At 43.7% G+C, this 23,273-nt stretch overlaps 1 protein-coding gene across 3 annotated transcripts; it reads left to right on the forward strand.

The window, feature by feature from the left end:
* The first annotated feature begins 535 nt into the window (after positions 1-535).
* Positions 536-22,947, forward strand: LOC122551964 (NACHT, LRR and PYD domains-containing protein 3-like). 3 transcript variants are annotated; one of them, XM_087993176.1, is made up of 8 exons: positions 536-704; positions 797-865; positions 11,549-13,340; positions 14,486-14,572; positions 14,754-14,924; positions 15,108-15,278; positions 15,434-15,601; positions 17,864-22,947. In XM_087993176.1, exons 1-8 carry the CDS (start codon positions 599-601, stop codon positions 17,949-17,951), a joined length of 2,652 nt encoding a protein of 883 aa, XP_087849302.1. In that variant the 5' UTR covers positions 536-598; the 3' UTR covers positions 17,952-22,947. The 3 variants fall into 3 exon arrangements, with proteins under 3 accessions (XP_087849302.1, XP_043550469.2, XP_087849303.1); XM_043694534.2 differs by having other exon boundaries at positions 800-865; XM_087993177.1 differs by lacking the exons at positions 536-704; positions 797-865 and adding an exon at positions 4,146-4,240.
* Positions 22,948-23,273: the final 326 nt, after the last annotated feature.

Here is a 23,273-nt window from a genome sequence, read left to right on the forward strand (position 1 = left end):
TCGTCAGCATTTATTGACCATCTGTCACTGTTCTTGCCACTGCTATCCAGAGGGTGTAATGGTCAAACACATTCCTGTGAATGTGGAAACAAATGTCAACAACAACAAGTAAAACTGGCAGATTTAATTTCCATCCCGAAAGGACATTAATGAGCCAGTTTTTTTTATAACATTCAACTGTGATCACATTTTCAGAATGCTGTCAGTTAATACCTGACCTCTTTTGTGTTATTGACATCCCTTTTCGCCATATAACAATAATACAACTTGAACACATGTCCCCAATGTCTTAGCATTAGCCTCCAGTTTAGTAGCTCAATAACTTTAGCAGTATGTTACCACCTGTCCCCAGAAAATGTTAGCGTGCTAAAATCCTGAAATGTAACTTGATTGATTTTTAGCTAATGCCGAAAATTGCACTGTGTAGGGTAGTTTCTTCATCTGTTATCCATTTGATTCATTTGACAAACTGAAATAACACGGTTATTGAATATTCATGGTTTATGGAATATGGTGCTTCTTGTATTTCCAGAAAGTTACTGAACTGGCAGACGATGGGAAAAAAGTAGAAAGCACCGAACTTCTTCTGAACCTGGTAATGGAGAAGGAAGCTGGAGCCCGAAGGGTGATGTGGAAATCTTTTGTGAAAATGCGCAATGGTGTCCCGAAGTTGGACAAAATATTGGAAGAAATAGAGCAAAGCGGTACTGTGTAATTCCACTTGCAAACAAATTAGAATCATACATACTGCTGTGATTATTCTTGTATCTGATTTAACGGAAAAATTTGTTTCAAGCAGGTGCTGCTGTGGCACATTATACAAACATCATAGAAGAGATTTCAGAGATACCCAGACACTTGAAGGGTAGGTCAAAAGATTGAAACCAATCACACCTTTTGACATGCTTGTATGATGAAAGGTTTGGTGCTGACCACTTTCTTACACATTTCCAGACATGGAATTTTGTAACGGACAAAGATATCAAGTAAGGTGAAACCTGTTGCCACCTGCCTGATGCCAAGTTGTTGTCAGTTCCATTTGATTAAGCAAATTTGAATATAACATGCACTGTACATTGATCTAAAATATGATTCTGTTTGATTTATTTCCAGTATCACACGCAACTTAAAACTCACTCCATCCAGCTACTCACTTATGAAATCATCAAGGTGTTATGTGACAGAATTGAGCTAATTTTATGTTTCGTGCTCATTTTCAATCATGTGTCTTAAAATAGAATTTTGTGCGAAGGTTGGTCAACTTGGTCATATTGTGATTACACAGCCACCATTGTGCTTAAGTATTTATTGCCAAAAATAGACCAGCATGTTGGGTAATCCAAGAGTTGAGGCTTGTTGGTATTCCAGGATAGACGTTCTCTCATGTAATGGGTTAGTTTGATAAATGAATTGTGAAGATTGTGCAGTGATACAAGACAAAAATGCAAGACAAAAATGTTCTCTTCCTGGTTCTTCAAAATATCTGGAAAATCACTTCTATTCGCCTATTCCATCATCTTTCCTCTTAACTGTACATTTTAAAAAACCAACAGTTGCTACTTTCATTTGATTCCACAGTCAGTTCAGGGAGTGAAATGCAGATGGAAAACTACTGAAGAACACAAAAAAGGTATTGAAGATTTTGACAATCTGAAATGAAGAGTCAAAGAGTGTGGTGCTGGAAAAACACAGCCAGTGAGGCAGCATCCAAGGAGCAGGAGAATTGATGTTTCAAGCATTAGCCCTTCAGCAGGAATTAGGTTTGTAGACCAAGGGGGTTGAAAGATAAATAGGAAGAGAGTTGGGCTGGAGGAAGGTAGCTGGTAATGCAATAGGTATATGGAGATGATAGGTTGGAGAGGAGGGTGGAGTGGATAGGTGGAGTTCAAAAGGACGGTGCTAAGTTGGAGGGTTGGATCTGGGATAAGGTGAGGGGACGGGAATTGAGGAAACTGGTAAAATCTACATTGACCCTGTGTGGTTGGAGCGTACCAAGGCAAAAGATGAAGTGTTCTTCCTCCAGGTGTCGGGTGGTAATGGAGGAGGTGATGGAGGAGGCCCAGAATCTGCATGTCCTTGGAGGAGTGGGTGGGGATGTTAAAGTGTTCGGCCACAGGGCGGTGGGATTGTTTGATTTGTGTGTCCCAGAGATGTTCTCTGAAACATTCTGCAAGTTGGCGTCCTGTCTCCCCAATGTAAAGGAGACCACAATGGACGCAGTAGATGAAGTGTAAGAAAGTGCAGGTAAATCTCTGTTGAATGTGGAAGGATACTTTGGGACCTTAGACAGAGGTGAGGGAGGAGGTGTGAGCACAGGTTTTGCACTTCTGGAAGTGGCAGGGGAAGTTGGACCTAACAACGGAGTCGTGCAAGGAATGGTCTCTCCGGAATGCAGAGGCAAATATATCCCTAGTGGTGGGGTCTGTTTGTAGGTGGCAGAAATGGCGGAAGATGATGTGATGTATCCAGAGGTTGGTGGGGTAGAAGATGAGGACCAGAGGGGTTCTATCCTTGTTGCGATTGGAGGGGTGGGGTTCAAGGGTGGAGTATAGGAAATGGAGGAGATGAGCTGGAGGGCATTGTTGACCATGTGGGAGGGGAAATTGCGGTCTTTGAAGAAGGAGGTCATCTGGGATGCTTTATAGTGAAACTAGTCCTCCTGGGAGCAGATGAGGTGGAGGCAGAGGAATTGGGAGTAAGGGATGGCATTTTTACAGGAGGCATGGTGGGAGGAGGTGTAGTCCAGGTAGCTGTGGGGGTCAATGGGTTTGAAGGAGATATCTGTGTTGAGTTTGTCATCAGAAATGGAGATGGAGTGGTCCACGAAGTGGAGGGAGGTGTCTGAGATGATCCAGGGGAACTTGAGGTTGGAATGGAAGGTGTTAGTGAATTTGATGAACTGTTCAACCTACTGGTGGGAGCATGAGGTGGTGCCGATACAATCATCACTTTAGGGGAGAAAGAGGTGGGGGAAGTTGGACTGTTCCACATACCCAACGAAGAAGCAGGCATAGCTGGGGCCCATGCGGGTGCCCATGGCTACCCCTTTGGTTTGGAGGAAGGCCGCCTCCGTGCCACCCTTTGAGAACTCCTCCTCCTGCCTCCAACTGACCTGGACACCCCGTGCTGGTCTATTACCAACCCTCAATCTCTTCATTTACAACTGCTGCCATGACATTGACCGCCTCAACCTGTCCAACCCCCTCACCCACTCTAACCTCTCACCCTTGCAACTTACAGCCCTCCACTCCCCCTGCTCCAATCCTAACCCCAACCTCACCATTAAACCTGCAGACAAGGATGGGGGTGGGGTGCAGTGGTAGTTTGGCACACCGACCACTACGCTGCTGAAGCCAAGCGCCAACGTGTGGACACCAGTTCCTACCGGCCTCTTGACCACGAACTCACCCCCCCATCACCAAACCATCATCTCCCAGGCCATCCACAACCTCATCACCACTGGGGATCTCCCATCCACAGCCCCCTACCTCATTGTCCGGGAACCCCGCACCATCTCGTTCTACCTCCAACCCAAAAATCCACAAACCTGACTACCCTGTCAACCCATTGTCTCAGCCTGCTCCTGCCCCACCGAACCTATCTCTGCATATCTCAACACCGTCCTGTCCCCCGTAGTCCAGGAACTCCCCACCTATGTTCAGAATACCACCCACGCATCCACCTCCTCCATGACTTCCATTTCCCTGGTCCCCAACGCCTCATCTTCACCATGGAGATCCAGTCCCTGTACACATCCATCTGCCATGACGAAGGTCTCCAAGCCCTCCATTTCTTCATCTCCTGCCGATCCAACCAGTTCCCCTCCACAGGAGGCTCTACCTCTCCTCACAGGATAAGCCCCTCATCTCCAGAATCAACCTGGTGAACCTCCTCTGCACTGCTTCCTAAGCCAGTAGATTAGATTCCTTACAGTATGGAAACATGCCCTTCGACCAACAAGTCCATACTGACCCTCCGAAGAGTAACCCAACCAGACCCATTTCCCTACCCTATATTTACCCCTGACTAATACACCTAACACTATGAGTGATTGAACATGGCCAATCCACCTGACCTGCACATCTTTGGATTGTGGGAAGAAACCGGAGCACCCGGAGGAACCCACGCAGACACGGGGAGAACGTGCAAACTCCAAACAGTCGCCTGAGGCTGGAATTGAACCCAGGTCTGCAGTGCTAACCAATGAGCCACTGTGCCGCTCCAGTAGATCCTTCCTCAGGTAAGGAGACCAAAACTGAGCATAATACTCCAAGTGTAGCCTCACCAACACCTTGTACAATTGCAGCAGAACCTCCCTGCTCTGAAAACCAATCCCTCTGGCAATGAAAGCCAATATTACTGTTTGCCTTCCTGATTACCTGTTGCACCTGCAAATCAACATTTAGCGATTCATGTATGAGCACTCCTAAGTCCCTCTGCACAACAGTATATTGCAATCTTTCCCCATTTAAATAATACTCTAACCGACTATTTTTACTTCCAAAGTGGATAATCTCACATTTACCAGCATTGTACTCCATCTGCCAGACCCTTGCCCACTCTCTTAACCTAAAAGAATCTCTCTGCAGACCCTTCACATCCTCTGCATAGTTTCCCTTTCAACTCAATTTAATGTCATCAACAACCTTGATCTCCTCTTCCAAATTATTTATATGTATCATGAACAGCTCTGGGCTCAACACTGACCCCTGTGGCACCCCACTCACCACTGATCTCCAACCAGAGAAACACACATTTATCCCAATTCTTTCCTGACTATTAGTGAACCAGTCCATGCTAGTACATTCCCTGTACCTCCTCACATTCTTGTCTTATGGATGAATCTTTTATGTGGCACCTTATCGAAAGCCTTCTGGAAATCCCAGTATACAACATCCACCTACTCCCCTCCATCCACCGCGCTTGTTACATCCTCAAAGGATCCCATTAAGTTTGTCAAACACGACCTTCCCTTCCTGAATCCATGCTGCATGTGCCTGCCTGATGGAACCCTTTCCATCCAGATGTCTCATTATTCCTTCTTTAATGATAGCCTTCGGCATTTTCCCAACTACAGATGTTGAGCGAACTTGCCTATCGTTACCTGCCTTTTGCCTGCATCCTTTTATAAACAGTGGTGTGACATTCACTGTCTTCCAGTCCACCAGGATCTGCCTGGAGCCCAGTGAATTCTGGTAAATTATGACTAACACATCTCCTGTAACTTCCGCCATTTCTTTCAGCGTGCTGGGTTGCATTCCATCAGGACCAGGGAACTCATCTACCGTTAGAGTCTCAAGTTTGCTCAACACTACCGTTTTAGTGATATCAATTGAGTTGAGGTCCTCACCTCCGTAACATCATTCTTTGGCATGTTAGACACATCTTCCACTGTGAAGACTGACACAAAATACTCATTCAAGGCCTCGGCCATTTCAGCCAATATTAATTCCCCTTTCTCATCCTGCAAGAGATCTACATCCACTTTAGCCACCCTTTTCCAACCTAAACCTTTCCTACCTGTTTTTATATTCTGTGCTAGTTTGCATTCATAATCTATCTTCCTTTATTTCTTGTTTTGTGGTTCTTTGTTGCTTTTTAAATCTGGAATCTAATCTAAAAGGCCCCTTTGGCCATTCCCCTCATTAATAAGTATACCAGTTTAGATACTGTTGGGGTGGATGACCTACAGTGGAAAGCCATAGTGACCAGCTCTCTTGCACTGAGACTGGCTCTGTGGTTCAGAAAGGAAGTGGGACAATATAAAAGCACTAGTGGTAGGAGACTCAATAATTAGAGGAATGGACAGGAGATTCTGTGATTGTGAACAGGACTCCCGGAAGGTATGTTGCCTCCCAGGTGCCAGGGTCCGGGATGTCTCTGACCGAGTCTACAAGGTTTTGAAGGGGGAGGGTGAGCAGCAAGAAGTTGTGGTGCCCATTGGCACCAATGGAATGGCCAGGAAAAGGGATGAGAATCTAATAAGTAATTTTGGGCAGTTAGGTTGGAAGCTAAAAAGAAGGACGAGCAAAGCAGTAATCTCAGGATTATTACCGGTCCCACGTATTAGTCAGGCGAGGAACAGGGAGCGAGTGCAGCTAAGAACGTGGCTACAGGACTGGTGCAGGAAGGAGGGCTTCACTTGGATCATTGGGACACCTTCTGGGGAAGGTGGGACCTATACATGAAGGACGGGTTACACTTAAACTGGAGGGGCACCAATGTCCTGGGTGGGAAATTTGCTAGACCACTTCGGGAAGGTTTAAACTAGTTTAGCAGGGGAATGGGAATCAGAGCTACAGACCAGAGAAGAGAGTAGTTGTTGAACAGGCAGAAATAGAGTGCAGAGGAAGGATACACAGTTGATAAGAAAAAGGGGTGGTTTAAAAGTGTCTGTTTCAATGCAAGGAGTCTCAGGAATAAGAGTGATAAACTTAGAGCATGGATCAAGACTTGGAACTACGATCTTGTGGCCATAACCAAGACATGGATTTCACATGGGTAGGAATGGTCGCTGGATGTTCCAGGGTTTAGATGTTTTACAAAGAACATGGAGGGGGGGTAAAAGAGGAGGGGGAGTAGTATTGTTAGTTAGAGAGTACATCACTCCTGCAGAAAATGAGATTGTCATTGAGGAGGATTTGCCTGTCCTCGGATGCTGCCTGAATTGCTGTGCTCTTCCAGCACCACTGATCCAGAATTGAGGAGGATTTGTCTACTGAGTCAGTATAGGTGCAGGTCAGTAACTGAAAAGGAGCAGTCAGTTTATTGGGTGTTTTCAATAGACCCCTGCTCCCACCCCCACCAATAGCAGCAGAGAGATGGAAGAACAGACTGGATAGCAGATCTTGGAAAGGTGCAGATGTAACAGAGTTGTTGTTATGGGTGACTTCAACTTCCCCAATATTGATTGGAACCTTCTTAGTACAGGTGGTCCGGATGGAGCCGATTTTGTGGTGTGTTCAGGAGGGATTCCTGACTCAATATGTAGATAGGGGGTAGGCCATATTGGATTTGGTGCTAGTCACCGAGCCAGGCCAGGTGTCAGATCTCTCGGTGGGAGAGCATTTTGGTGACAGTGACCAAAATGGCCTCATCATTACTATAGCCATGGAAAGGGACAGGAGCAGACAGTATGAGAAAGTATTTAATTAGATGAGAGGAAATTATGCTGCTATTACACAGGAGCTGTGGAGTATAAATTGGGAACTGCACAACAGAAATGTGAAGGCTGTTTAAGGAGCACTTGATGCGAGTGTTGGATAACTTTGTCCCACTGAGACAGACAAGGAATGGTAAGGTGAAGGATCCTTGGATGACAAGAGTAGAGGAGCTTCTCGCCAACAAGAAGAAGGAAGCTTACTTAAGGTTGAGGAAGCAAGGATATGGCACAGCATTAGAGGATTACAGGGTAGCTAGGAAAGAACTAAGAGTTGGATAGAGCTCTCAAAGATAGTGGAATCTAGGGTTATGGAGATAAGGAAGGAACAGGATACTGATTAGGAATGATCAGCCATGATTATATTGAATGGCGGTGCAGGCTCGAAGGGCTGAATGACCTACTCCTGCACCTATTGTCTATAACTCAAAAATGGTCTGAGGAGAGCCAGGAGGGGGGAGCAAAAAAGCCTTGGTGGGAAGGATTAGGGAAAACTCAAGGGCATTCTACACTTACGTGAGGCATAACAGAATGATCAGAGAGAGGGTAGGACTGATCGGGGATAGTGGAGTGAACTTGTGCTTGGAGTCTGAAGAGGTAGGGGAGGCCCTAAATGAGGTTTTTGCTTCAGTATTCAACAGAGAAAGGGACCTTGTTGATAGTGGGAACACCATGGACCAGGTTAATAAGCTTGAACAGATTGATATTAAGGATGTGGATGTGCTGGAAATTCTGGGAAGCATCAAGATAGTTACGTCCCCAGGGCCAGACCAGACATATCCAATGTTACAACGGGAAATGAGGAATAAGACTTTGGTTCGGCCACATTTGGAATGCTGTGTACAGTTCTGGTCACCACATTACCAAAAGGATGTGGATGCTTTGGAGATGGTGCAGAGGAAGTTCATCAGGATGTTGACTGGTATGGAGGGTGCTAGCTATGAGGAAAGGTTAAGAAAGTTAGGATCATTTTCATTGGAAAGAAGGAGGTTGAGGGGGACCTGATTGAGGTCTATAAAATCATGAGAGGTGTAGACAGGGTGGATAGCAAGAAATATTTTTCCCAGAATGGAGGACTCAATTACTAGGGGTCACGAGTTCAAATTGAAAGGGGAAATGTTTTGGGGAGAGATACATGGAAAATTCTTCACACAGAAGGTGGTGGGTGCCTGGAGTAAGAAGGATCCAGACAGATAGATAAATGGGAAGGGAGCAGAGGAATGCAGATCCTTAGAAAATAGACGACAGGTTTAGATAGAGGTTCTGGATCAGCGCAGGTTTGGAGGGCCGGAGGGCCTGTTCCTGTGCTGGAATGTTCTTTGTTCTAACAAATTTGTGAGGCATGATCTCCCATGCACAAAGCCATGCTGACTACTCCTAATCAAACCCTGACTTTCCAAATGCATGTGCATCTTATCCCTCAGAATCTTCTCAAGTAACTTACCCACCACAGATGTTAGGCTTACTGGTCTGTATTTCCCAGGTTTTCTCTTTGCAGCCCTTCTTGAATAAGGGCACAACATTCGCTACCCTCCAGTCTTCCGGGTCCTCACCCGTGGCTAATGATGATGCAAAAATACCAGCCAGGGCCCCCGCCATTTCTTCCTTAGCCTCTTGCAGTGTTCTTGGATAAATCTGGTCAGGACTAGGAGATTTATCCACCTTCATACATTCTAATGCACCTGGGTTGGCACGGTGACTCAGTGGTTAGCACTGCTGCCTCACAGCACCAGGGACCCGTGTTCGATTCCCCTCCTGGGTGACTGTCTGTGTGGAGTTTGCACATTCTCCCCGTGTCTGTGTGGGTTCCCTCCATGCTTCAGTTTCCTCCCACAGTCCAAAGATATGCGGGTGAGGTGAATTGGCCAGGCTAAATTGTCCATAGTGTAGTTTATTAGTTCGGCCTAAATATAGGGTAGTTGAATGGGTCTGTTACTCTTTGGAGGGTCAGTGTGGATGGGCTGAAGGGTCTGTTTCCACACTGTAGGAATTCTAGTTCTAACCCCATACCTTCTCTAATGTGATATGCTCAAAGAGTGAGTAAAAGAAAACCCCTGATTTAAAGAAAAAAATAGCAACTTATTTTCCTAATTCCAACAGTGAACACTAACCAAAAACTATTAACAAATCCACGCCCTTTTTTTAACTAATTACTGTCTGACCCTCAACTATATAAAATGCTGCTCCACTAACAAATATTTAAGATTAACTCAACATTAGCCAAGGGGCAGCACAGTGGCTCAGTGGTTAGCACTGCTGCCTCACAGCACCAGGAACCCGGGTTTGATTCCCGCCAAAGGTGAGTGTGTGGAGTTTGCACATTCTCTCATGTCTGCGTGGGTTTCCTCCGGGTACTCCAGTTTCCTCCCACAATCCACAGATATGCAGGTCAGGTGAGTTGGCGATGCTAAATTGCCCAGAGTGATAGGTGTGTTAGTCCAGGGTAAGTATAGGGTAGGGGAATGGATCTGTGTGGGTTACTCTTCTAAGGGTTAGTGTGAGCTGAAAATGTGTTGCTGGAAAAGCGCAGCAGGTCAGGCAGCATCCAGGGAACAGGAGAATCGACATTTCGGGCATAAGCCCTTCTTCAGGAATGAGGAAAGTTTGTCCAGCAGGCTAAGATAAAAGGTAGGGAGGAGGGACTTGGGGGAGGGGCGTCGGAAATGCGATAGGTGGAAAGAGGTCAAGGTGAGGGTGATAGGTCAGACTGGGGTGGGAGCGGAGAGGTCAGGAAGAAGATTGCAGGTAGGAAGGTGGTGCTGAGTTTGTCCAGCAGCTTAGCCGGCTGGACAAACTTTCCTCATTCCTGAAGAAGGGCTTATGCCCGAAACGTCGATTCTCCTGTTCCCTGGATACTGCTTGACCTGCTGCACTTTTCCAGCAACACATTTTCAGCTCTGATCTCCAGCATCTGCAGACCTCACTTTCTCCTTAAGGGTTGGTGTGGACCTGTTGGGCCGAAGGGCCTGCTTCCATACTGTAGGGAATCTAATCTAATCTCTCAAAGTCCATGCAGTCACTTTATGCTGTCCTGCTTCCGATATTCTTAATCTGTCGCTTCTTTCCATCCTTCCAATTCTGCTGTCTTCTCCCTGGGTCACCCTCTTACTTTTTACTGCTTTTACAGGAAAAGTTAAAAATCACACAACACCAGGTTATAGTCCAACAGGTTTAATTGGAAGCAGTAGCATTTGGAGCGCCGCTCTTTCATCAGATGATTGTGGAGTATAAGATAGTACGACACAGAATTTATAGCAAAAAGTTTACAGTGTGATGTACCTGAAATTATATATTGAAAAAGACCTTGTTTGTTAAATCTCTCATCTGTTAGAATGACCATGTTGGTTTCAGTTGTTTCATGTGTAAATCACAAAACTTTTTTAAAAGTTATATTCTCAAGTGAACTTTAACAATTGGTGTCATGTTGGCCCAGATAAAATATTGAAGGTGTGAGCTTTACAGGAAAAGGTACCTTTGATAAATGGTGCCTTTGGAGATTTCTTTGAGAGCAAGGTGTTTATTTCTTCAGGTGGCAGTTGCTCTGACCAGTTTTCAAAATACCCTCATTTTTTAAACCCTAACATTGTACCCTCTCATTGGTCTGATGTTGTCAATACTGTAAATTCAAATACAATTGGGTTTTGGTATCCTGAGCACAATTTCAATTAATTGGTTAAATTTGAATTGTTGTCAAAACAGCAACCAAAACTCAAGTATCCATTTAATAGCTAATTCTTACCTATATCTATTTTGGAACAGCTCATTTCCCAGCTGCTCAGCCCACTAACAGCTGTTGCTGCACCCTAAATTCAAAAAAGTTTTTTCTTTTGACTTTATGACACAGTGCACCTAGCAGCTCCCCAGCTGTTACCTTCCCACACAGATTTAGCCATGAATTTCACTGTTTATTAGCTTATTTCTTAGGCATGCTCCAATGTCCAATGAGTTCAAACAGCAGAGGCAGTAGCTGTGCAGATTCACTGCTGGGTCAGACAACAGAGTAGGATTCTTTCTCATTTTATTCACTCCCCATGTGGTCTCTGCCTTCGTCTCTCTTCCTCCTTTTTAAAGTGCCATTGTTTTGATCTCTTTTTTGCCCCAAAGCAGTAATTACCGCTCCTTGGATTCGAAGAAATCAGCTCCAACATTGAAAATGCCTCAAAACAAGGAGCCTCTCTTACTCTGACAGTTTTTTTCTGTCCTCCTTCTTCGATTACCCACAATCCTGATTTAAATTTGGATGTTCACCCAATAAGATGGCAGGTCAACAAAAAAAATTAGCAACATCATATTCACTTTCTGCAGTGAATCATATTTGAAATGTTAACTAAATTATGATGTCATTTATCATTTGTCCAAATGTGCCATAAATGCCCGTCCTTGTTGCAGATGCTCAGGAACAACACAAGGAGATGCTGAGACAGAGAAATGAAACACTTGATTTGAACACTATTCTAATCAAGGAGAAGGTTAGGATTTCTCAGTTGAACGCACGGTACACTGAACTGACAATAATTTCTCCTGTTCGTCATCGGAAACTGGTGGAGCATGAACTTATTGCACGTGGCAGGGATCATGAAGAATGGAGAGAGATGCACCTTCGGAGGGAACTGGAAAAAATCCGCATTGATCAATTGTTCCGAAGTGGCTTTGCACAAGAAGTCTATCAGAGCCACACTGGAAAGGGACAGATTGTACAAATTCATTCAGGTTGCTCCGTCATCGTCAGTGGAGTCCCAGGAATTGGGAAGACAACACTGTTACAAAAGATAGTTTATGACTGGGCCAGCGGGAACATTTACCCTCATTTTCAATTTGTCTTTAGTTTTAAATTCCGCGAGTTGAATGCTATTAACTGGAAAGCAACTTTAAAAGAAATGATTCTGCTGTTCTATCCTTATTTGGAGAAATTTCTGGAAGATCTGTGGAAAAATCCGGCCAGTTTGCTGTTTATATTCGACGGTTTAGATGAATTCAAGGATAGCATTGAATTTCCTGACAGCCAGTCAGATGCCGCACCCCAGTCAATATGCATGGACCCAGAGATTCCCTGCAAAGTGTCTGACATTGTCAGCAGTTTAATACAGAAGATGCTGCTTCCAGGGTGTTCAGTGTTATTGACCACCCGTCCAAGTGAACTGCAATTATTGGAAAAAGCTGACATCAGTGTGTGGGCTGAAATACTTGGATTTGTTGGGGAAGAACGGAAAGAGTACTTCCAAAAATGCTTTGGAGATCAGACAGTGGCAGCAGCTGTTTTCAAATATGTGGAAGAGAACGAGATCCTCTACACCATGTGCTACAACCCTTCGTACTGCTGGATTCTCTGTCTTTCACTGGGTCCCTTCTATACACAAGGAAGCAAGAAACAGCAGCAAGTCCCCAAGACCATCACCCAACTATATTCCTACTATATTTACAACATACTGAAAAACCACGGCCGAGAGATTGAAAATCCCCGCGATGTGTTGCTGAAGATTGGTGAGATGGCATTGAGAGGTGTCTTTGAGAAACAGATTGTCTTCAGAAATGAGGATCTGATCAAATATAATCTTCAGCCTTCGCAGTTCCTGTCTGGCTTCATGTTGGAAATTTTTGAAAGGAATGATTCTGCCCAGAGTGTAGTCTACACCTTCCTCCATCTCACCATACAAGAGTTTGTCGCTGCACTCGCACAGTTCCTGACTCCCGATCTTGAGGACATCCAGAAACTGCTCAATGACGTTCACAGCAAGGAGGATGGCAGATTTGAGATATTTCTCCGTTTTATTGCTGGCTTGTCCTCCCCACAGGTAGCTTGGCCCTTGGAGGAGCTGGTGGGTCCATTTCTTCATCAAACAGCCTGCCAAGTGATTGAGTGGGTGCAGGAGAAGGTTGAAAGCCAGGTCTGTAACACTGGAAGCAAAAGTGGGAAAAGGAATCTTCTGAATACTTTGCACTATTTGTTTGAGTCCCAGAATAAAGTCCTAGCACAGACTACATTGGGGTCTGTGGAAAGACTTCAATTTGGGGATTCAGACTCACAGAAAGCCTTGCCACTGAGCCCAATTGACTGCGCTGTATTATCTCACGCCATTGGACTTTGTCATACAATAAAACAGCTCGATCTGCGGAACTGTTTCATTCAGTCTGAAGGCCTTCAAAGGCTGGAACCTTCACTGCACAAATGCCAAGTGTTGAGGTAACTCATTACTTCCAGGAGTCAAGTTGTTAAATCAGTTTTTATTTCATTAGTTACATAAACGTACACCATGGAAAAGAATCAAAAATGCCGAATGTACCAGTGTTGATCAAATATCAAGGCATCATACCAAGTTAGTAAATAAGATCAGAGGTTTTGCCAGAGCAAGTGTACAATGAACAAAGTACAATTGATTATGTAAAAAGATTTAGAAAATAGAAATTGTCAAAAGGGAGAAAAAAGAAAAACATATGAGATATATTGTGGACAAGGACCTAAAATTTGAAAAAAAAATGCCATATTGACCCAGACATAAATGGTTAATGAAGCTAAAAAGTGTAGCTTCATGGCTAATATTCAGTTTGATTTGCTACATGCAACATTGAGTGAGACTTGATTTTTCCTGCCTGTGGGAAATCTTTCTTGGTTCATAAAAAAAAGTTTCATTTTGCTAAGCTGCATTTGTAAAGTATTCCCAAATCAGCACACGAAGTAATGTGGTCTGGCTGCACTGTCAGCTATCCGAGAAACGCCGTAGTCAATACAAAGAGAATATAAATGAGAAGGACCCTGTCATGTGGCCAATGCAGAATTTTTTAAAAAATTAATCAAAATAATTGATTAACCAGACTGAAATCAGCGAGTTTAATTCAAAGTGAAATCGCCTTCACTCTGTGCACTGTTTCAGTGCTTTCAGATTAGATACAAATCATACATTATCCTTATTATGTAAAATATCAAACAGATTGTGTGACATCCACTTACTTTGTTTCAAATTATGCAGCATTTGAAAGTATTTTTCAGATTGACATGATGTACAAAATACATGAAGCTGTGATTTTATCGGCTGAGAGGAGGAGCAAGTCCACTTGCATCAGACTCCCACGGTGAAAGCAATCATCGAAATCACAATTTGTTTCTCACCTGGTGGTGCTCCTAACTTGCAGACTGTCAGTGGTTCAAACTATATCATGTACTCCTCAAACTAGAAATAGCCCAGTTTCATTGGTAAAGACAGCAAAACTGGTTTATCAATCTTTTATTATTTTATAGTTTTTATAACAATTATTAGAGAGAATTGAAAACAACCAGTATGTCTGAGATATGTTTCAGCACATTTCTATCCCCTTTGTGTTTATTTGAAGGTTGGAGGGAAATGACCTTGGTGATTCAGGAATGCATTTTCTGTGCTTGGTCCTGAAGCATCCAAAGTGTCAAATTGAGGCACTCGGGTGAGTATAAGACTGTGCATGATCAACAGAATAATAACTGATCTCCACCATTGTAAATCATTATTGTTATCAGCGATAGTTCGACTTGTACTTACTATAATTATAATGATGCTCATCATTGCTCGTCTGCTACATAAATCCTGATTAATCACACTAACTGTCACTGTCACTATGTTCTCAGGTTAGCTGACAATGACCTCACGGCTTCTTCTATTGAGAATCTCAGCTCTGTTCTCAGCATAAACCGATCACTGAAGGACCTGTACCTGGGTTATAATAAACTGGGATCCTCTGGAGTGAAACATTTATCTGTGGCACTGCAGAACTTGGACTGTGAAATACAGAAACTGTCGTGAGTATCAGAGGGATTCATCATCATGAGATGTCCCTAATACAATTTGAGCTGAGTAAACTGTAAACAAAATGGGCTGACAGGCTCTGATTTCTGTATTTTGAAGAGGAGTATTGTTTGCATGAATAACCATCTTTTTATTCATCGCTGTCTGTTTTCTTTTTCCTTTCTGGCTGACCCTAGTCTGAATGACAACGAGCTCACAGATTGTTGTGTCGAAGATCTCACCTCTGCTCTGAATACAAACAGGTCCCTCACAGCGCTGAACCTGAACAATAATAAACTTGGAGACTCAGGAGTAATATTGCTGTCTGAGAGTTTGAGAAAGCCAGACTGTAAAATACAGGAGTTGAGGTAATTAACAGTCTTAGTCTAATTTTATTCCTATTTTCAATTACTACTTGTCAAGCTGTTCCCTGGCATTATTATTAGCTAGAGAATTGTGAATAAACATTGATCCATGTACAGATCATTGCCATTACTTTCTGTTTCTTGATGTCTCTCTTCAGATTAGATAGTAATGCACTCACAGATTCGTCTATTGAGGCGCTCAGTTCTGCTCTCAGTACAAGCCAGTCGCTGACAGTTTTGTCGCTGTGGTCAAACTCTTTAACTGACCAAGCCATTCCTGCTGTCAGCCACCTTACACTGAACTGTAAGAGTCTGCAGCGTATCTGGTGAGTGCTGCTTTTTCTTTTCAATGTATTTCCATGACTTACAATAGGAGTAGGTTATTTGATCCAACCAGTTATATCCAACATTTATGTTCCATATGAACCTCCATCTTCATCTAACACTATCAGGGGAGTCCTCCCTTATAAACTCCTCAAAATGACCGCTCAGGTTTCCATCACAATTATTTTCTGCTGGGAGAAGATTCCCCATTCTTTCTAATTGTTTATAGAATACCCACCATGTGAAAATAGGTCATTCAACCCAGCAACTCTACACCAACCCTCTGAAGAGCATCCCACCCAGACCAATCCCCTTTTCCAATGGCTAACACATCTAATCTACACATCCCTGGACACCATGGGTGATTTAGCATGGCCAATCCACCTAACCTGCACCTCATTGGACTGTGGGAGGAAACCGGAGCACCCAGCAGAAACCTTGCAGACATGGGGAGAAGGTGGATGAATCGAATCCTAATCCCTGGCTCTGCCCGACCGCAGTGCTATCCACTGAGCCACCGTGTCCCCATTCTGTGCATTATTTGGGAAGGTACGTTTCTGCTGAATATCCAACTGTACTTACTGGCAACTCTCTTATATTCGTGGCCATGAGATTTGTCAAATTAAGTATTTCCTATGTCTTTACAATATCTGTTCCTTCCACACTGCTCATTTTCTGTTTGATGACTGCCAATGAATCAGTTCTGGAGATAAATTTAATGTAGATCATAAATCGATGCTAAGACATACACTGAACCACAAAGAATGCTGACTGTCTGAAGGCCCAACACGTGATCTTCAACACATATAGTTTTCTTAAAGACTCAGACACCCACTGAAAAGATCATCCAAGTGGAGTCAACAAAAAGGAGTAGAACACACATTTGCATTCAGGAAACCATGAAGATATGAGCTTAGTGAAGATACAGACTGGAATCTTTAATGGGTCTCAGCATAAACCATTCCCTGGACCAGACAAATCCCCAGTGGCCTAAAAAGTTATAGATGTAAAGATGGTGCATAAATTGTTTGATTTTCCAGAAAGTTTCACCTCCTTGAGAACTTTGTAAGGATTGGGAGATAACAATGATAACACAACCATTTAACAAGTGACAGAGAAAGATGCAGACTATAGACCAATTCGTCATTAACATCCGTGTTGACAAAATGATTTAAATATCATAAAATGATTGAGCAGTTAGTACAATTTTGTATTAAAAAATACGGAAATGCTGCCTGGCAAAATGGAAGAATTATCTTGCAAAGTTAACGAGTAAAAACGACGAGGGAGAAGTGATGAACATCAAGTTGTCAGCATTGTCATTTCCAGATGATAGGGCTGCTCTCCCATTAGAGAGAGACAACTGATGGTGATTTAAACTGACAGCCAGCATATGTCGAGAGTGTGGTGCTGGAAAAGCTCAGCAGGTCCAGTTCCATGCAATTTTCCCTCTATCTTCTTTTGAGCAAATTCCCAATCCCCAATTTGTCAATTCCTAGATTCATTTATGTTTTCATAATCCATGTTTTCATTAACCAACAGTACTATACTGTCTCATGAGCTCAGTTCATGGTATAACAGAGTCAAGATTAGAGTGGTGCTGGAACAGCACAGCAGGTCAGGCAGCACCCGAGGAGCAGGAAAATCTTGCTCCTCAGATACTGCCTGACCTGCTGTGCTTTTCCAGCACCACTCTAATCTTGACTCTGATCTCTAGCATCTGCAGTCCTCACTTTTGCCTCATGGTATAACAGGCTTACGGAAATAAACATCCTCTTCCTGTTTCTGTATCTATTCCATATGTCTCACAACATCATCAATATTTATTACGAACATTTCAGCCCTTTCCTGCCTTGACATTTTTGGAATGTTGCAAGTGCATAATTTCATCTTCAATCCCCTTCTTTGTTTAGGCATATTTAAATGTTATTGTAAAGACTAAACTTGCTTCCTCAAGCTGGACTTTCTCCCCAGGTTCCTCATCTCTTTCTATGTGATCAGTTTAAGGCCATGACTGACCATAACCCCTTTTGTCATACTGACTGTTGTCCAATGACTGTTTATTGTGGACGTTGCCTCAGCCTTACGTCTGTTCTTGAGTTGTGATTTCAGTGATATGTGAAATGCAACCCTGGCTAATCACAACAAATATGAATGAAATGCTGGCATTGCGTGTGTGTTTTTGTTTCTGTTTGTCATTGAAATGTTAACATTTACATTTACATTTACATTTTGTGCATTCTGTTCATTTTCTGTGCAACTAGGATTGGAGAGAACTCATTTACTGCCAGTGGAAAGGAACAGCTGCACTTACTGCAGGAATCCAGAGGTGGCTTCAGAGTGGAAATGTGATGAGTTTATTATTTGAGAAATATTGCTAATGGTTAAAGATTTAATGACAGCAGCAGATTTTGTTTTCTGACCATATGCATACTGTTTCTGTCATAGAACATTGAACAGTACAGCATAGTACAGGCCCTTCGACCCTCGATGTTGTGTTGGTCACAATTCCGCAAGTTTTAGAATACTCGTAGACAAAGATGAGAGTGGTCCTAAGGGAAGAGTACTAAACTGGGCCAAGGCCAAGAATATCAAAATTCAGCAGGAGCTGGGAAATGTGGATTGGACACAGCTATTTGAAGGGAAGTTTACATTTGATATGTGGGAGGCTTTCAAAGATAGTGCAGGATAGGCATGTCCCGTTGAAGGCAGAGGACAGGAAAGGCAAGATTCATGAACCGTGGATGACGGGAGAAATTGTACGACTAGCCAAGAGGAAAAGGGAAGCGTACATAAGGTCTAGGCAGCTAAGAACAGAACAGGCCCTGGAGGAATATCAGGAGAGTAAGACCAGTCTTAAACGAGGAATCAAGTGTTCACTAAGGAGAGGAACATGATCAATGTTGAGATTAGAGATAGAAGTTTGTTTACTCTGGATCACGTTGACATAAGTAGGGAAGATGTGTTGGGTAGGCTAGAGGTTATTAAGGTGGACAAATCCCTAGGACCGGCTGGGATCTATCCCAGGTTGCTAAGGGAGGCGAGAGAGGAAATAGCTGGGGCCCTGACAGATATCTTTGTGGCATCCTTAAGCACAGGTGAGGTGCCGGAAGACTGGAAGGTTGCTCATGTTGTCCCCCTGTACAAGAAGGGTAGTAGGGATATTCCGGGTAACTACAGACCAATGAGCCTGATGTTGGTGGTGGGGAAGTTGCTGGAGAGGGTACTGAGGGATAGGATCTATTTATATTTAGAAAAGAATGAGCTTCTCAGTGATAGGCAACATGGTTTTGTGTGGGGAAGATCGTGCCTTTCCAACTTAATAGAGTTCTTTGAGTAAGTGAGCAAGTTGATAGATGAAGGAAGGGCTGTTGATGTCATATACATGGACTTTAGTAAGGTGTTTGATAAGGTTCCCCATGAAAGACTAATGGAGAAAGTGAAGTCACATGGTGTGCAGGGTGTTCTAGCGAGGTGGATAAAGAACTGGTTGAGCAACAGGAGACAGAGAGTAGTAGATGAAGGGAGTTTCTCGAAATGGAGAAAGGTGACCAGTGGTGTTCCACAGGGGTCAGTGCTGGGGCCACTGTTGTTTGTGATATACATAAGTGATCTAGAAGAGGGCACTATTGGTATTATCAGCAAGTTTGCAGATGACACGAAGACTGGTGGAGTAGCAGAAAGCATAAGGGACTGTCAAAGAATACAGGAGGATATAGATAGACTGGAGAGTTGGGCAGAAAATTGGCACCTCAGACAAATGTGAGGTGATGCATTTTGGGAAGTCTAGCTCTAGAGCGAATTATGCAGTGAACAAAAGAGCCTTGGGAAAAGTTGATGAGCAGAGAGATCCGGGAGTGCAGGTCTATTGTGCCCTGAATGTTGCTGCACAGGTGGATAGAGTGGTCAAGAAGGCATATAGTATGCTTGCCTTCATTGGACAGGGTATTGAGTATAAGAGCTGGCAAGTCATGTTAACATTGTACAAGACGCATTTAGAATACTGCGTACAGTTCTGGTCACTACGTTACCAAAAGGATGTGAACGCTTTGGAAAGGGTGCAAGGAAGGTTTACGAGGATGTTGCCTGGTATGGAAGGTGCAAGCTATGAAGACAGGTTGAGTTGGTTGGGATTGTTTTCATCAGATAAAAGGAGATTGAGGGGGGACCTGATTGAGGTCTACAAAATCATGAAGGGTATAGACAGGGTAGATAGAGATAAGCTTTTTCCCAGGGTGAAGGATTCAATAATGAGAGGTCACGCTTTCAAGGTGAGAGGTGGAAAGTTTATGGGGGATACACGTAGCAAGTACTTCACACAGAGGGTATTGCATGTCTGGAACGCATTGCCAGCAGAGGTAGTTTAGGCAGACACAGTAGATTAATTTAAGATATGTCTGGACAGATGCGTGAGTAGGTGGGGAGCAGAGGGATACAGATGCTTAGGAATTGGGCGACAGGTTTAGACAGTACATTTGGATCGGCTCAGGCCTGGAGGGCCGAAGGGCCTGTTCCTGGACTGTAAATTTTCTTTGTTCTTTGTTTTTTTTGTCCTACTGTAAGATCAAACTAACCTACTTTCTCTCATCCATGTGCCAATCCAAGAGTTGCCTAAATTTCCCTAATATACCTGACCCTGCTACCACTGCTGGCAGTGCATTCTGCATATCCACCACTCTCTATGCAAAGAACCTACCTCAGACATCTCCGCAAAACCTTCCTCTAATCACCTTAAAATTATGCCCCCTCATGATAGCCATTTCCACCCTTGGACAAAGTCTCTGACTATCCATTCTATCTATGCCTCTCATCTTGTATACCTCTATTAAGTCGCCTCACATCCTTCTTCACTCCAATGAGAAAAGCCCTCGATCCCTTAACCTTTCTTCATAAGACATGCCCTCCAGTCCAGGCAGCATCCTGGTAAATCTCTGCACCCTCTCTGAAGCTTCCACATTCTTCCTATAATGCAGCGACCAGAACTGAACACAATATTCCAAGTGTGGTCTAACCAGGGCATTATAGAGCTGCAACATTACCTCACCAGTCTTAAACTCAATCACCCTGCTAATGAAAGCCAACACACCATATGCCTTCTTAACAACTCTCTCAACTTGGGTGGCAACTTTGAGGGATATATGGACATAGGACTCCAAGATCCCTCTGTTCCACCACACTGCCAAGAATCCTGCTTTTGATCCTGTAATCTGCATTCAGATTTGACCTTCCAAAATGAATCACTTCACACTTTTCTAGTTGAACTCCACCTGCCACTTCCCAGCCCAGCTCTGCATCCTGTCAATGTCCCGTTGCAATCTGCAACAGCCCTCCACACTATCCACAATTCCACCAACCTTCGTGTCATCAGCAAACTTACTAACCCACCCTTCCACTTCCTCATCCAAGTCATTTATTAAAATCGCAAAGATCAGAGGTATCCCATGTTTCCTTACTTTTAGAATAAGCCTACCATGGGGAACTTGCTAAAATCCATATACACCATATCCACTGCTCCATCCTCATCAATGTGTTTTGTCACATCCTCAAAGAATTCAGTAAGGCTTGTGAGGCATGACCTGCCCCCCTAACAAAGCCATGCTGACTATCTTTTCCAAATAATCATAAATCATGCCTCTCAGAATACTCTCCAATAATTTACCCACCACCGACGTAAGACTGACTGGTCTATAATTCCTAGGACTATCCCTGTTCCCTTTCTTGAACAAATGAATAACTTCTGCCACTGTCCAAACATTTGGTACTACTCCAGTGGACAGTGAGGATGCAAAGATCATCGCCAAAGGTGCAGCAATCTCTTCCCTCACTTCCTGTAGTAACCTAGGGTATATCCCAAGCTGGCACAGGGACTTATCTATCCTCGTGTTTTTCAAAATTTCCAGCGCATTCACCTCCTTAACATCAACCTGTTTGAGCATGTCAGCCTGTTTCACACTGTCCTCACAAACATCAAAGCCCCTCTCACTCGTGAATACTGAAGCAAAGTATTCACTAAGGACCTTCCCTACCTCCTCCGACTCCAGACAGAAGTTCCCTCTACTGGCCCTGATTGGTCCTACCCTCACTCTGGCCATCCTCTTGTTCCTCACATAAGTGTAGAAAGCCTTGGGGCTTTCCTTAATTCTACCTGCTAAACCTTTTTCATGCTCCTTTCTTGTTCCCCTATGTCCATTCTTCAGTTCCTTCCTGGCTGCCTTGTAACCCTCTGGAGCTGTATCTGATCCTTGCCTCCTCAACCTTAAATAAGCTTCCTTTTTCCTCTTGACTAGATATTCCACATTTCTTGTCATCCAAGGTTCGTTCACCCTACCACCCCTTCATTGCCTCATTTTGTCTGTTTTGATAATGCCATTATGCATTGCAATACAAGGTAATGTATAAATGTCCAAGACAACAACATTGATATACTTGAAGGAAAGGAATTGTCTTCTATCAGTGAGCATTAGTTACACAAACATTACTGATTTCATTAATGGCCAATATTGAGCCGAATACTTATTTCATTCTCTGAGCATAATTCATAACATATTTGATTGTGGATTGTTGTATTAATCTTAAAACATTGTAACATTGAGTCATAAAATCATAGAGATGTACAGCATGGAACAAACCTTTCGGTCCAACCCGTCCATGCCGACCAGATATCCCAGTGCAATCTAGTCCCACCTGCCAGCACCCTCCAAATCCTTCCTATTCATACACCCATCCAAATGCCTTTTAAATGTTGCAATTGTACCAGCCTCCACCACTTCCTCTGGCAGCTCATTCCATACACGTACCACCCTCTGCATGAAAAGGTTGCCCCGTAGGTCTCTTTTATATCTTTCCCCTCTCACCCTAAACCTATGCCCTCTAGTTCTGGAGTCCCCGACCTCAGGGAAAAGACTTTGTCTATTTATCCTATCCATGCCCCTCATGATTTTGTAAACCTCTATAAGGTCACCCCTCAGCCTCTGATGCTCCAGGGAAAACAGCTCCAGCCTGTTCAGCCTCTCCCTATAGCTCAAATCCTCCAACCCTGGCAACATCCTTGTAAATGTTGGCATTATCATATGTAAATAAATACATCAGATGAGTGCTCTTAACCAAGCACTTTGGAAAATGGAGGAATTTTCACAGGAAGAACACGTTTGGTTTCGATATTGGCCATTTATTTCTCTCACTATCCCAGCTCATGACTGATATTCAGTTCAATAAATGCAAAAGTTGTCTCTTTATATTTTCTGCAGGACTGCACAAACTACTCATCAGAAGATCTCACTGAGCATAAATGTTTGTGTTCAAAAGGTGTGGCGCTGGAAAAGCACAGTCGGTCAGGCAGCATCCGAGGAGCAGGAGAGTCGACATTTCGGGCATAAGCTCTTCGTCAACTTCCTGATGAAAGGCTTATGCTCAAAACGTCAATTCTCCTGCTCCTCTGATGCTGCCTGACCGGCTGGGCTTTTCCAGTATCACACTTTTTGACTCTGATCTCCAGCATCTGCAGTCCTCACTTTCTCCCTCATAAGTGTTTATGGAGCTGATGCTCCTGTATGGCCATGTAGCAGCTGGCCAGATACTGCCAGAGGCCAAGGGCCTTTAGGTCTTCCCTCCTGAAGAAGGATAAATGGGGATAACATGAGGAAATGTCCTGCACCATGGTGTGTGGAGACAGTA

The sequence above is a fragment of the Chiloscyllium plagiosum genome, unplaced genomic scaffold (assembly GCF_037043375.1).
Source record: "Chiloscyllium plagiosum isolate Xiang-an unplaced genomic scaffold, Cpla_swu_hap1 HiC_scaffold_12, whole genome shotgun sequence".
Lineage (NCBI taxonomy): Eukaryota > Metazoa > Chordata > Chondrichthyes > Orectolobiformes > Hemiscylliidae > Chiloscyllium > Chiloscyllium plagiosum.